We start from the raw sequence: 13,228 nt of genomic DNA, 5'->3' as shown, positions 1-13,228 counted from the left end.
GGGCATGAAGCCTACTATTTAAGAAAAAAAAAAAAAAGCAAAACTTGGGCCTTACCTTTAATATCTGGGGTCTGTGGTGTTGAAAAGGCATTTGAATTTTCAATGACATGCATGGGGTCAACGTTCTCTTGTTCCACCATCATGAACCGACTCCAGTATTCCAGAGGCAGTGATAGCAGGCACTCTACCACCTAAAAAGCCACCAACCATGTTAGCATACCCCCAAAGTTCAGGGCTTACCTCTCACCACTCTCTCATTTTATCACGTTATACAAGTTTATATATATATGTGTGTGAAATTTTACACAAATATATATATATGAAATACATTAAAACTTGTAGAACATAGATACGTGTGTATATGTATACACACATACACACACACACACATAAATACATACACACATAAAATGCACTTGCCTACCTTGGGCTGACGTTTGATGTCCTGCAACATTACCACTGGATCTGGATTGGGCACAGCATGGGCAACTATGGTAGGCCCAAAGACTTTAGCCAGATTGGCAACATCCATTTTAGTATTTGGGCTCTGAGCCACTCTAAAACAAGAGAACATTCGATTAGAAGACTTTGTCCATCCACTTAAATGCAGACCAAAATAGAAGATCTACCAGAAAACAATTCGCCCCTCACATTCCCTCCCTAAGGCCCAACCCACATCACGTTCCCCGTGGCAAATTCCCAATCTCCCAGAAATAAGTTTCTGCTGGACTCACCTCTGCAAGTGAATCATGAGAAAAGCTAATGTGTCTCTGTTGGCCTGGGGCAGGTCAGCAATAGCCTGGTACATGGCAGCCTTGCTGTTGTCCTCATCTGGGATTTCTGTAAATGAAAGGAAAGCACCAAGAGGCCTAGACTTCTTTCTCTTGACAGCGGGCTTCCAAGTGATCGACCACAAAGTCTCATCTATACAGTAAGCTTCTGAAACTTCTGATTAGGTTCATGACACATCAAACTCCAGTTTCATTAACAAGCAGGACACTAGCCAACAGCTCAATATTAGAAATCAGAACCTTCACAAAAATCGGCTCCTGCAGTTAGGGAAAGCAGCTAGCAAGCCATGCGCTGGAAAGGCAGGCCTATAGCCATAGCGACTACAATTACCAAAACGTGTTCATCTATAAAACATGTTCAAGGGTCCACTATGTACCAGGTACTATTCTAAGTGCTCAGGTAAAGCAGAATTAAAGACTTTGCCTCATGGAACTTACATTCTATTAGAGGAGTCAGTCAAAAAGCAGGCATCTAGCAGGTAGAGATACATAGGGGAAAGCTAGAAAACAATGGGAGCAGTTATTTTGGACAAGGTGGTCAGGAAAGGTGTTTTTGAGGACAAGATACTCAAGAAGAAATTCAAAGAAAGGGAGGAAGGAAGGAGCAAATCACGCAAATACATTCCAGGTTGAATCAATAACAAATGCGAGGGTCTCGAGTTTGGAGTGAGCTTGGTCACGTGAACCCCAATAAGTGGCGAAGAAGAAAGAAGGGAAGGGCATGGAGAGAAATGATGCTAGAGACATAAGGAGCCGGGTCATACAGGTGGGGTCTCTGGGGCCATGTTAAGGGCTGCGGATTTTATTCTGAGAGTGATAGGAAGCCACTGGAAATACTAAGGATAGAAGGGACATCATCTAATATAAATTTTAAAAGGACCCCTCTGGATACTATATGAAGATCACAGTGTCCAAGGCAAGAGTAGAAAAAGGAAAATATAGGTTCTTCTGTCACTCTAGGGTGAGAGATGTCAAGAGTGCTAGTAGTAGGAGTAGCAAATTTCATTTTTAAGATAAATTTTACAAGACCTCTGCTGACAAGATTTGCCAATGGATTAAATGTGGTATGGGGAAATGAAATCAAAGATGGCTCCAAGTTCAAAAGGACAATCTCCAACTCGACCAAAAACAACAAGAACAACAAACCCTGTCAGTGCCCTGGATAGTTTACACAGGAAGAGGACAGGCATCAAAACATGGATACAGGCATTCTTCATCAAAGTATTTGAGCATCTACTATATGGCAGGCACTGTACTGGGCAGTAAACAGAAGAGTCCCTGTGGGACGCACGTTCTAGAATTAAAGATCTACACTTACCTGCTGCTTCCATGAAAGTCTTGTTCAGCCGAAAGGTCAGAAGGGGTTCTTTGAGATTTCGAAGGAAGTCCTTCAGGAGGCTACAGATAGCGTGGATATCATCCACTTTGCTGAGAAGAGGTACAGTTTTCACTCTGAGGAATTTCTCTTTCAGCTCCTTTACTGTCCGGTCACAGCCAGAGATCCGATACAGGCCTGTCTATTATCAAGGTGACACTTTCAGAAAGAACCTCCTAATTATTAACAGAAATAACAAATTCACGCTCTCTGAAGTTTGACTCTTACCTCAGTCAGCCCTCTCTGCTCAATCTCATTTACACAATGGACAACAATGGAGGGGATCATTGGAGAAGTCTGGGACACATAATCTGCCAGCATTCCCTGAAAAGGGAGAGTTTTAAATTATTATTTATTATCACTTAGACCGGCATATGACGATGAGTAGGAAGAAACTAATGCTCAGGCTGGGACATCGTGTCTACTTTTAAATTCCTATTCCCAAAGCATACATTAGAACAGACTCTCCGTGTTTTTTCATACCTCTACCCCAGGACTGATTTCTGGTCACATACACCACACTCTTGCATGAACAAGTAATATGACCACTACCCTAAAACTCTGCCCCTGCTTCTCTTCTACTCAAGGGCCTGAGAAAACAAGCAATGACAAGATTACAGGGATGGCCTTTAATATAAACTAATTTATTATTTTAAAAAAGAAAACATTTATTCACTTTAATTACTCTTAGTAAGAAAAATTATTTAACACAAGTTACAGTTGCTCAGGACACAAACATACCTGTAGGGAGAACTCCGTGGTTCTACATCAGAGCACAAAAAATTTGTAACCAATTACATGCACAAATAAGAACTCTTAAGACTAAAGAAAGTAACGCGGCACCTGGCTGCTTCAGTTGGTTAAGCATCTGACTTCGGCTCAGGTCATGATCTCACAGTCTGTGGGTTCGAGCCCCGTGTCGGGCTCTGTGCTGTCAGCTCAGAGCCTGGAGACTGCTTCAGATTCTGTTTGTCTCTCTCTCTGCCCCTCCCCCGCTCACTATCTCTCTCTTGAAATAAAAATAAAGACATAAAAAATTTTTTAAAAAGATTAAAGAAAGTAATGTTTGATTTGCTGGGGGCTGGATAGCAACATAATCATTTTGTTTTGAATCTTGTTAACACTGCTCATACAATCGATAACTTATTAACAGATTGAATCAAATTTTAGGAATAAATAATCTGATCTTAATAGCCTAGTATGGAATACCTCTAACATTAGAGAAACTACATTTACAGATAAAACTATATGATGGCTGAGATTTGTTTCAAAATAATTCACTAAACAGGGACAGGAGGACATGGGGGTATTGATAAATGAAGATTGGACATGAACTAGTGATCACAGAGGCTGGTTGATTGGAACCAGGGTTAGTTACTCTAATCGCTCTACTTCTGTATATATTGAAATTTTACAAAATAGGAATAGATTGCAGAGGGGAAGGAAGAGGAGAGGAGAGGAAGGGAAAGGGGGAGGGAGGAATAAGGAAGGAAAGGAGGAAAAGGAAGGAGGGAGTATTAGTAGGAAGAGGGGAGAGGGTAGGAGAAAGGGAGGGAGGGAGAGAAAGGAAGGGAAGAGAAGTGTGGTGTAGAAAAGTTACCAAATAGACAAATCCAAGTAGGACTTTCTTGCAAACTAACATTTTATAACTTCTCTTCAACATTCATGGAAAAAATATGCTTGGCATTACTTATTTAAAAATATTTTTTAATGTTTATTCATTTTTGAGACGGAGAGACAGCGTGAGTGGGGGAGGGGCAGAGAGAGAAGGGAGACACAGAATCTGAAGCAGGCTCCAGGCTCTGAGCTGTCAGCACAAAGCCCAATGCAGTGCTCGAACCCACGAATTACAAGATCATGACCTGAGCTGAAGTCAGACACTCAACCCACTGAGCCACCCAGGCGCCCCACTGGCATCACTTATTTTAGGATAAAAATGGACATTAAGCTTTGAAAAAGCTAAAGAAGCCGTAACACAAGGACACTTCCCACAGATCATACCTCTCCAATCTTGACAGGTGTTCCTATCAGAGTAGGAATGCAGGGAAGGGGACAGCGGTCCCGGCATTCTGGATGAGAAACCACACGACAGTCTCGACACTTCAGAGACAGCTTGCCAAACTTTATCCTCTTTCCACATGGAACACAAGATTCAGGTTTAATAACCTGAGGACAAAAAAGGACAGAAAATACAGAGTGGTCTGAATTAGAAAATTATCATCATCAACGACCAACAACCTCCTAATTCCTTTACACTTATTTGTGTATTTCTCACAATAATCCTACAATATAGGTTTTGTTTTCTTTGTTTTAAGATAAGGAAACAGAAGCAAAATAGGCTGCATAACTTGAGTAAGGTCATCCAGCTAGAAGTGGGCAGTATACAGTAGTTGAAAGAACCTGTTGACAAAGAGTCACAAAACCTCCATGTTAACTCTGCCATTTACTGTCCTCTGGCTCAAACTGTCCTGTGACTTTTCTGAGCCTCAGTCAGTTTGCTTGGGTTTTTATGAGGAAATCCAATGGGACAAACGTAAAGCATGCTATTTTTAAGAATGCAATGTAAATATGTATCACTGAAAAGCATAAATAATTGCTTCTGAAAAGTTGCTTTGTCTTAATATTAGAGAATGGAAAGATTACACACTTTCTGTAACCAGTAGTCAGCCCTGATAAGTGGAAATGAAAAAAGACTTGACATTTAAATAACACTAAGTTATTTAAATCTGCTCCTGGTATAAACTAATTTCACAATCAAAAAATGAATTGTGCCCTGGGGTGCCTGGATGGCTCAGTCAGTTAAGCATCGGACTTCAGCTCAGGTTATGATCTCATGAATTGTAAGTCTGAGCCCCACATCGGGCTCTCTGCTGTCAGTGCAGAGCCCGTTTCAGAAATTCTGTACCCCCCTCTCGCTGCCCCTTCCCCACTTGTGCATGCTCACTCTCTCAAGAAAATAAAAACATTTAAAAAATAAAATAAAAATTTCCATTAAAAAATAAACAAACATTAAAAGAAAAAAAAATTAAGCGTGCCCAAAAAAAGGAGCAATAACAGATCTACCGTCTTAGAGACAAAGTCATGCAGGCGCATCCCTCCATTATTCTGGGGAGTGCCGCCACTGTCTGCCTCCGATCTTGGCTCCAGCTGCCTGCTGCTCAAGGTAGAGTCGCTGTTCCAAGGTTGTAGGGTACCTAGAAAACAACCAACTTTAAGCCTTTGTGTCATAATATTTTGTCCCTTCTGAATTTTAACCCTGATTTTAATAAAACTGGTATGGAATAAATTGTAACCATACTCAGAAGTGACTCAGCTATGCAGAAAAATCAGTTCAAGAATAACAAGTTATACGCAAGTGGCCTAGGCCAGGCTAGCAACCCAAAGGTAGAGTATGATACCGTGCGTGCTCTGGCCCTCAGTAGGCAGCGGCAAGAAACGACCCAACCCCTGCCGCAGAAAAATTCTAAAATACCAAGTCTCCCCAAATTTTACCAGCTGCTTTACACAGGCAATTTAACCACAAACCCAGTAGACCTGTTTTCCTTCGGCTTCTCGTCCAATACGGCACAGTCTCAATCGTGGACACAGCTTCGATGGGCCCACCATCATTGGGAACAGTCACTGTAGTTTTTGCAACTATGGATTCATTCCCCTGAAACAAAAGTAGAAATGAGCAAAGAATAAACATGTGAATCTATAATTTCTCCTCCACTATCAGGGTTTTTCAGAGTGGTTGAAAAGTTCCTGAATCTTGGTCAGGACTTAAGGCCCCAGCTCAAAACACCCTTAAGTTGAAATCTCATAATTCAGAACAGAAACACAGGGCACCTGGGTGGCTTAATCAGTTAAGTGCCGACTCTGGATTCCAGCTCAGGTCATGATCTCATGGTTGTGAGATTGAGCCCCACATCAGGCTCTGTGCTGGGCTGGAGCCTGCTTAAGATTCTCTTTCCTTCTGTCCCTTCCCTGTTCACACTCTCTCTCTCAAAAACTAAAAACTAACCAAATAAATAAGAATATTGAACAAAAAATAAATATAGGTCACAGAGGCATACATATAAGCAATGAAGAATCAAATATAAAGCTGACAGTTGTTTATTCAGAGTAATTCCACTCATAAGGATGATAAGGATCCTATTACATTGAAAAACTCACCAAATCTCTCTCTCAAAATAACTCTGCAATGTGTTGACTCAGGATTTTTAATGCTTGGGGCCACTAATCTCTGATGTGTTCACAATCACAATTCTCTTTGGCCTGAATTTTCTTACCTGGTCTACCGTGGAGCCAATGGAACGAGTCTTCTTTACAGGTCCGGGGGGACCATCAATGAACTGTCGGCTACTAGAACGCTAGAAAGGAGACAAAGACCAGTAAGTTCAGTGCCAAATAGAAGATCTGAAGCACAGAAGACAAAATTAATCCATTAGATAACCTGGTGCAAGTCCTAGGTACCAAGGCTATGGTAAGTAACAATGTGCTCTCTCATTCTACTTCCATTTCTTAAAGCTCACGTTGTACCAATACAAAAATGCCCTCAGTGCCCTAGAAGAAACAAGCAAGCTTTGGAAAAATCTATATGACAGCGCCAGAAAGAAGAGAGCTATAATCCTATCGAAGTACATGAAGACTCTGGAAACATATGAAGTACCTTAACAATTGCATACAGATACATCTCCACATATCCCATTATACACATATTTCATCTGAAAATTATATTACAATACAAAAGTTGTGTAAAAATTCATATGACAACTCAAAACAAACATAAGCATATCCGTTCCCACCCCATGAATGCACCAAAGCAGCCAGAACAGTGCAATAGGACAAGATTCTGTCCTGAGTTCCTACCTCAAGGAACATCACTGCCACCCCCCAGCATAAATTCATTTGTAGTCAGTGTTTAACAATGTCTAGAGCAACATGTCAGGAATGCTCTATCATGGCAAAAATTCTAGAGAAAATCCCTTTATTGCTATTTTGTAAAAACAGTAACAAAAACTAAACAAAACCATACCTACCCTCTTTTCTCTCTTCTTCAGTTTGAAAGTCTTTGCCAAGGAAGAATCCCAATCCTGTTGACAATTACACTGTATTAATTTCTTTCTGTGGTTAGGCCTCCCCTAAACCCTGTGCAAATAACTACACAGAGAACTTTAAAGGCTTTTTGAGTCAGACTACCTAACTTAAAATCTGAGGAGAGGGGAAAGGGAAGGTCTCAAGTGTTGTAGCTACAGAGCCATAGTAAGTTAACATGCTTTCTTTCCAAAATTGAAGCTATTATAATAGAATCAGGAATCAATACCTCAGAGGCAAGAAAAGGTTAAAGAATCAACTTCTGTCATGAGTATCTCCAGTGTCTGGTCCTTTATTTCTGACTATTTTTGTAATTAGTTTTAGAACTTGCAGAATCTTAGGCACTATACTGATTGTGTTAGATGTGATTCCTGCTCTTAAGGGATTGTTATTATCTAATCAGATGTCGTACAATATATACCCACCTAAAAAGTTCTAGTTTAGGTTTTACATTTCTCAAACATCCCTTTTCCTTGAGCCCCAACAAAGACATTCACCACTGAAGAGTTATTTTTTACTGTGGTCTAGGTTTACTTCACTTATTTTAACCATTTACATTCATTTGTAGTAGCTAGCTGTGACTTCCTTACTCCTGATAATTCCTGAAAACCTCAGAAACAGTAGTACACAGCAAACAGCAGCTTAGCTAAATAAATTTAATCTCTCCAATTCAAAATCAAGTAATTTAACTACTGATGGTTTGATTCAGCTTCGGTTACAAAGATACACCATAAATAGGTCTAGCTCCAAAATCAGCTATTAATATGTTCTACTTTTTAAAGTTTTTATTTACTTATTTTGAGAGAGAGAGAGTCAGAAAGAAGGAGAGAGACAATCAAAAGCAGGCCCCACACTGCCAGTGTGGGACCCAATGTGGGGCTCGAGCTCACAGAACCATGAGATCACGCATGACCTCAGCCCAACCTAAGAGTTGGACACTTAACCAACTGAGCCACCCAGGTGCCCCTATTCTAGTTTTATTAGATATTCCAGACCTATTCATATCATTCCTTATTTCAAAAAGATGATACTTGGTATTAGTACTTATATCTATAAAATGGCAATGATTTCCTCAAACACTGAGTTGGGACACAACCCTCCTAGCCCACATAACAAGTAGCTGTCACTTGTTTTGCTACCAGAAAACCAACCACAGATAACCTCCTGATTTACTGCTTTGCTAGCTTTCACACAGTAAAACAGGACAGATACACAAACCAATAAACCACCAGTCTCCTGAACATCAAAGACTGAAGTATCAGGAGATGACTTTTTATGCAGAAACACCACCATAAGTTAAGAAAAGGGTGCTGTCCCACAAAAACAAGGTAACAAGAGTTTAGATACATTAACCATTGTTGAACAAAGGATTATAGAGTATCTAGAAACTGTCAGTCTTCTGGCAAAAGTTCCAGAACATCAGTTTCTTTATAATTGTGAAGTATGACTATGTTTTCTTCAAGAACCGAACTAATTCTGAAATAAAGCACAAGTCTATTGTCTCCAAGAGCAGAAAATAACCCTGATTTGGGTAGAGTCTTGCTGTTTTGTTTTTTTTTTTTAATTGCTAGCTGGGGCTGTTTTTTTTTTTTTTTTTTTTTTAAGAGAGAACCTTTTTTTTTTTTTTTAATAATTTTTTAATGTTTATTTTTGAGAGAGACAGAGCATGAGTGGGGGGAGGGGCAGAGAGAGGGGAAGACATAGAATCTGAAGCAGGCTCCAGGCTCTGAGCTGTCAGCAGAGCTGGACGTGGCGCTTGAACTCGCAGATCACAAGATCATGACCTTGATCATGAGCTGAAGTCAGCCATCTAACTGATCATGAGCTGAAGTCAGCCACCTAACTGACTGAGCCACCCAGATGCCTCAAGCTGAGGCTTTGTAATAAGCCAAAATATAACTAGTTAGTACAAGTAGTTCACAGACCTGTTAAACCAATTTAACTTCATGCCAAACCCTACACTCTCGCTTCTAGAAACTAAATGTATAAGCCAGGCTCTTACAGCTTGTGTAGACTTTTATGATGCTAGCTCAGTATCTATAACACATCAACTAATAACACAGTAATAAAGGAAATTCAGAAGAGAGGAGAGGAGATATTCCTGAGGGAGCAGGGGCATAAAAAAATAAAAGACAATTCTCAGAGATCAAATGTTCATTACCAGCGATTCATCAGTCTTGTCAAAGCTGATATCCGATAAAATGGAACCAGATTCGTCAATAGTTGACAATCTAGATGAGTCAAACAATACAGTATTAGAGAAAGCTGTGAAAATAAAACCCATGATCACCCAGAACAAGTCACAGTGATCATGTAACAGCAGCAATTTCATGGCAGTACCTTCCTACGGAGATAAGTACAAGCTCAAAGCCTAGTTGTGGTGGTCGCTTGCTATGGTTTCCATGGGAGAGCGCAGCTGCGTGTGCATGAGTACACACCAGCAGGCTGCTTTTTCAGCAAAGACCTCACAGCAGCAGTTGAAAGTTCCAGTTGGGAGCATGGGTGCTACTCCCTATGGAATAGGCTACTAAAAATTCACGGGCAGAAGAATGAACCACCAATTGTGGTTGCTTTCCAAAAAAAAGACTATCAGCCAGCATTAGCTTTTGAAGAAATTAAGCCCATATATCTTCTCAGTTATAAAGATTCCCCATAAAACAACCAGGCAACAAAATAAATAGCTCTAAGAATGCTGACCTTTCCCTACATATTGTATTGGGGGTGTTAAATTCAAAGCCTGGTTGAGACTATTTTAAATAGTGATGCAGTGGAACCAAAATTATTGTCTGGTCTTGGCTCACAGAAGGCCTTCTAAACCAGAAGAGCTACAAGAGCTCTCTGGAGAGTAAACACGGAAAGTATTGCTGAACTGCCACTTTCACCTTTAGGTTTCTTAGCAATGGGCAGGATTAGTTATTGATGTGCAATTTAGCGCCAACATCAAAATTTTACCCAGGGTGAAAGAACCTCCTAAGGAAAGATCAAAAACAAAGTAAGATAAAAGAAATAGGGAGGCCCCTGTGCCTTTATTTCCCACCCACCCTTCCTCCAAAGTCTTTTTCTGCTTTATTCAGCACACATTCCAGAAGCAGTATATTTAAGAGGTCAGATAACAAGAACTTCTGACAGCTGCATTGCTTGTGATCAGATAACAACAGATGCAGTTTCCCCACCTTTTGTTCCCAGCACTGCCGCTGGATGGTTGGCCTCTGTTGAGAAAAGCCAGAGCTGATTTTTGCTCCTCGCTTAGTTGAATGCTGCCAGATGTGTCACACATGAGCATCTCTCGAATCAGCTGAATCTGTCTTTCCTGCAGACCAAAGCAGAGTAAAACATCCTAACTAACCAGGGGAGAGAGCTTCACCTCAGATTTATGGGATGGACAGACCAGAAGACATTAAAATACAGCATTATGCAAATGAGCCTTCAGGAAGGCTGTTACACCAATAGCATATTAATTCACATCAAGCCCAGATTGTGCCTCTGATTTCTGACTGGTAAAATGAACTCCATCTAGAATACTGGGGTTTCTGCTACAAGACTTTTGGGCCAAACTGCTAATCCAAGACAGTATTGCAAAATGAGAGTCCTAAAATAGATTTCTCATAGCAAAAACAATTTAGTGTCATTTTATCAGGACAATTATTAGCCTCTTTTATGGATCAAAGCAGCCACCCACCTTTCTAAATGGTGGAGCAAAATGCATACAAAGCTGTGACACACTGGAACCAGTCAATTTGAGCTTACTGAGGCATTTAACACTGTACCAAGATGGATTAGTGCCTCCTTGAAAAGGCTTTCCTTTGTACCATGATCCACCCTGGTACATCAAAATGATCGACTAGCTGAATACACCTAGCCCCTGACCCTGAATTAGGAGCAGTAATGAAGGAAAAACCTAAGAGTTGTCTTGCCTGGACCAATAACAAGGCACTAGCTACCAACAAAAGTAGGAGGACATTCTGGGTATCAGGAAAGTGAGCCAGTATCTTGTGACAGATCAAGCATACTAGGTATTTCCTAGTTTTAATTCTTTACATTTTCATTTGAAATCTATTAAGTCAGAGTTTCAAGTCTAAAAGAGAAAAAAAAATTTCAATTTCAACCTATGAAGAACAGGATTCCTACACCGTGATTTCGGCTCCAATCAAGGCCAAGTTGTCGTTGGACAGGTTGCTTTTAGTTCTTTAAACGTGGAAAAAAAGGAGTGTAACTGGCAGGTGGAAACATTACCAGATGATGCTGCCACCTCCCCCCATGGCATGCTTCTGGCATAGAGAACAATACACACCAGCTTCTCACAGTCAGCCTCAGCTCGCTGTCTCCGTTTGATCTCCACATCCACCTGATTGCGTGCATGCTTCAGCTTAACATCCAGCGCACTACGCTCAGTCTCTGCTTTCATCAAAAGATCCTTGTACTTCCCCAGTTCGTGGTCTGTTCTCTGCCACTTTTTACGGAAATCCTCAAAGTCCTTTGCCAACTGGATGAATTCTAAGGAAAGGGGAAAACTTCAATAGTTCAAGCACCAAATAGGGTACAATGCTCTAATGAATGAGTCCTCTAGTTAGTTTTCCTCCAAGTTTTTTTTTTTTTAATGTTTTTATTTATTTTTGAGAGAGGGAGAGAGACAGTGTGAGCAGGGGAGGGTCAGAGAGAGAAAGAGTCACAGGATCTGAAGACAGGCTCCAGGCTCTGAGCTAGCAGTCAGCGCAGAGCCTGATGCGGGGCTCGAACCCACGAACCTGGAGATCATGCCCTGAGCCGAAGTCGGACGCTTAACCAACTGAGCCACCCAGACACCCCAGTTTTCCTCCAAGTTTTTAACTAAGGGATCAACTAAACTCTGGGCAAATCCAGCTAAAAATAACCAAAAGCAGGTCTGGATATATGACCCTACCTGTCAGCTTTACGGAAAGCAATTCCTGTTTTGATAGGCTACTTACGTTGGCTTAGCCAGTGGCATCTACTATGCAATAAGGAACTCACTTAGTCACCTGGCTCCAGATGTAATACCAACGCTGAAAGCTCCTGAACAGAAGGCAATCAAAGGGGGATACCTTTGGGGCAGCTGTCACGCACCAGGACAGTTACAGCTATAAAACAAAAACAGCCTCCTTTAGAGTCACACATTGTTGCGCCAGAGAGACGTTAAATAGCAATTCAAATATAACTGTTGTAATATGCTCCAGTGGATGTAGATTAATATTATAGATGTCTGGGCCTGCAATCCATTCAACTATATAATTATACAAATATTGATTTGAAAGTAAAGAGCCAATTTGCTTGTGCTGTTTAACACTGCCCTGAAGGGCGTGCAAACATTTCTGTGGGAAAGGCACAGTAAGAACAGATCATACTAACTTAGGGCGAGTCACTGACGGCAGAATGCGGACTCTCCTCCAATATCTGCAAAGAGAGCATTACTTCCAAGGCAGTGCCTCAAAGCATGATAACACTGGTGGCATTCACACTTGCCACGTGCTATTGGCAGAGACTGTTCAACACTGCTTTCCTATTTTCTAGTGACCCTCAATCTACCTCTAGGCATCACTCCCCACCACTGTCATGGAGGAAGTTCCCAAGGAGTACATCTGCTGCTGGTCAAACTAACCCAGTTTTTACAGCAGAAACTAGGCCACAGGCACACAAAGCTAGCAGTTTCTTGGGTAGTAAGGGCACTTTTCCTACTTGAATTTAACCTAAGAGCACAAGAACAATGAATATAGTGCCCTTTTAAAGCAGTTTTAATAATTTGGCTAAATTTCATACTTACAAACTAGGATGCCAATTCAATCTAGAGAAAGCAAGTTTTACACATAAGGATACTTCAGTTTATAACAACCAACAGGTTTTAGCAGAACAGGATATGATGACCTAGTTATCTTAGACAATGCAAATATCAAAGACACACACACACACAACCCTACAAATAGCTTTTTTTTTTTTTTTAATGTTTTATTTATTTTTGAGACAGAGAGAAATG

The 13,228-nt window shown here is 40.8% G+C and overlaps 1 protein-coding gene across 3 annotated transcripts in view; it reads right to left on the bottom strand.

Annotated features, from left to right (window-relative positions):
* Window positions 1-13,228, bottom strand: part of RACGAP1 (Rac GTPase activating protein 1) — a 28,433-nt gene that overhangs the window by 3,125 nt on the left and 12,080 nt on the right. For 2 of the 3 annotated variants that reach the window (XM_029953974.1, XM_029953975.1), the window contains exons 3-15: window positions 11,534-11,736; window positions 10,416-10,552; window positions 9,404-9,473; window positions 7,188-7,241; window positions 6,438-6,518; window positions 5,692-5,818; window positions 5,230-5,360; window positions 4,168-4,332; window positions 2,395-2,490; window positions 2,110-2,308; window positions 735-840; window positions 425-557; window positions 56-191 (exon numbers count right to left, since the gene is read on the bottom strand). In XM_029953974.1, the coding sequence (XP_029809834.1) occupies window positions 56-191; window positions 425-557; window positions 735-840; window positions 2,110-2,308; window positions 2,395-2,490; window positions 4,168-4,332; window positions 5,230-5,360; window positions 5,692-5,818; window positions 6,438-6,518; window positions 7,188-7,241; window positions 9,404-9,473; window positions 10,416-10,552; window positions 11,534-11,736 (1,638 nt within the window). The remainder of the gene's footprint in view (window positions 1-55; window positions 192-424; window positions 558-734; window positions 841-2,109; window positions 2,309-2,394; window positions 2,491-4,167; window positions 4,333-5,229; window positions 5,361-5,691; window positions 5,819-6,437; window positions 6,519-7,187; window positions 7,242-9,403; window positions 9,474-10,415; window positions 10,553-11,533; window positions 11,737-13,228) is intronic. The other variant, XM_029953976.1, reaches the window with a different exon arrangement.

The sequence above is a fragment of the Suricata suricatta genome, chromosome 10, assembly GCF_006229205.1.
Source record: "Suricata suricatta isolate VVHF042 chromosome 10, meerkat_22Aug2017_6uvM2_HiC, whole genome shotgun sequence".
In the NCBI taxonomy this organism is placed as follows: Eukaryota; Metazoa; Chordata; class Mammalia; order Carnivora; family Herpestidae; genus Suricata; species Suricata suricatta.
The sequence above is the reverse complement of the archived record's forward strand: the minus strand, read 5'-3'. Positions and strand labels throughout refer to the sequence as shown.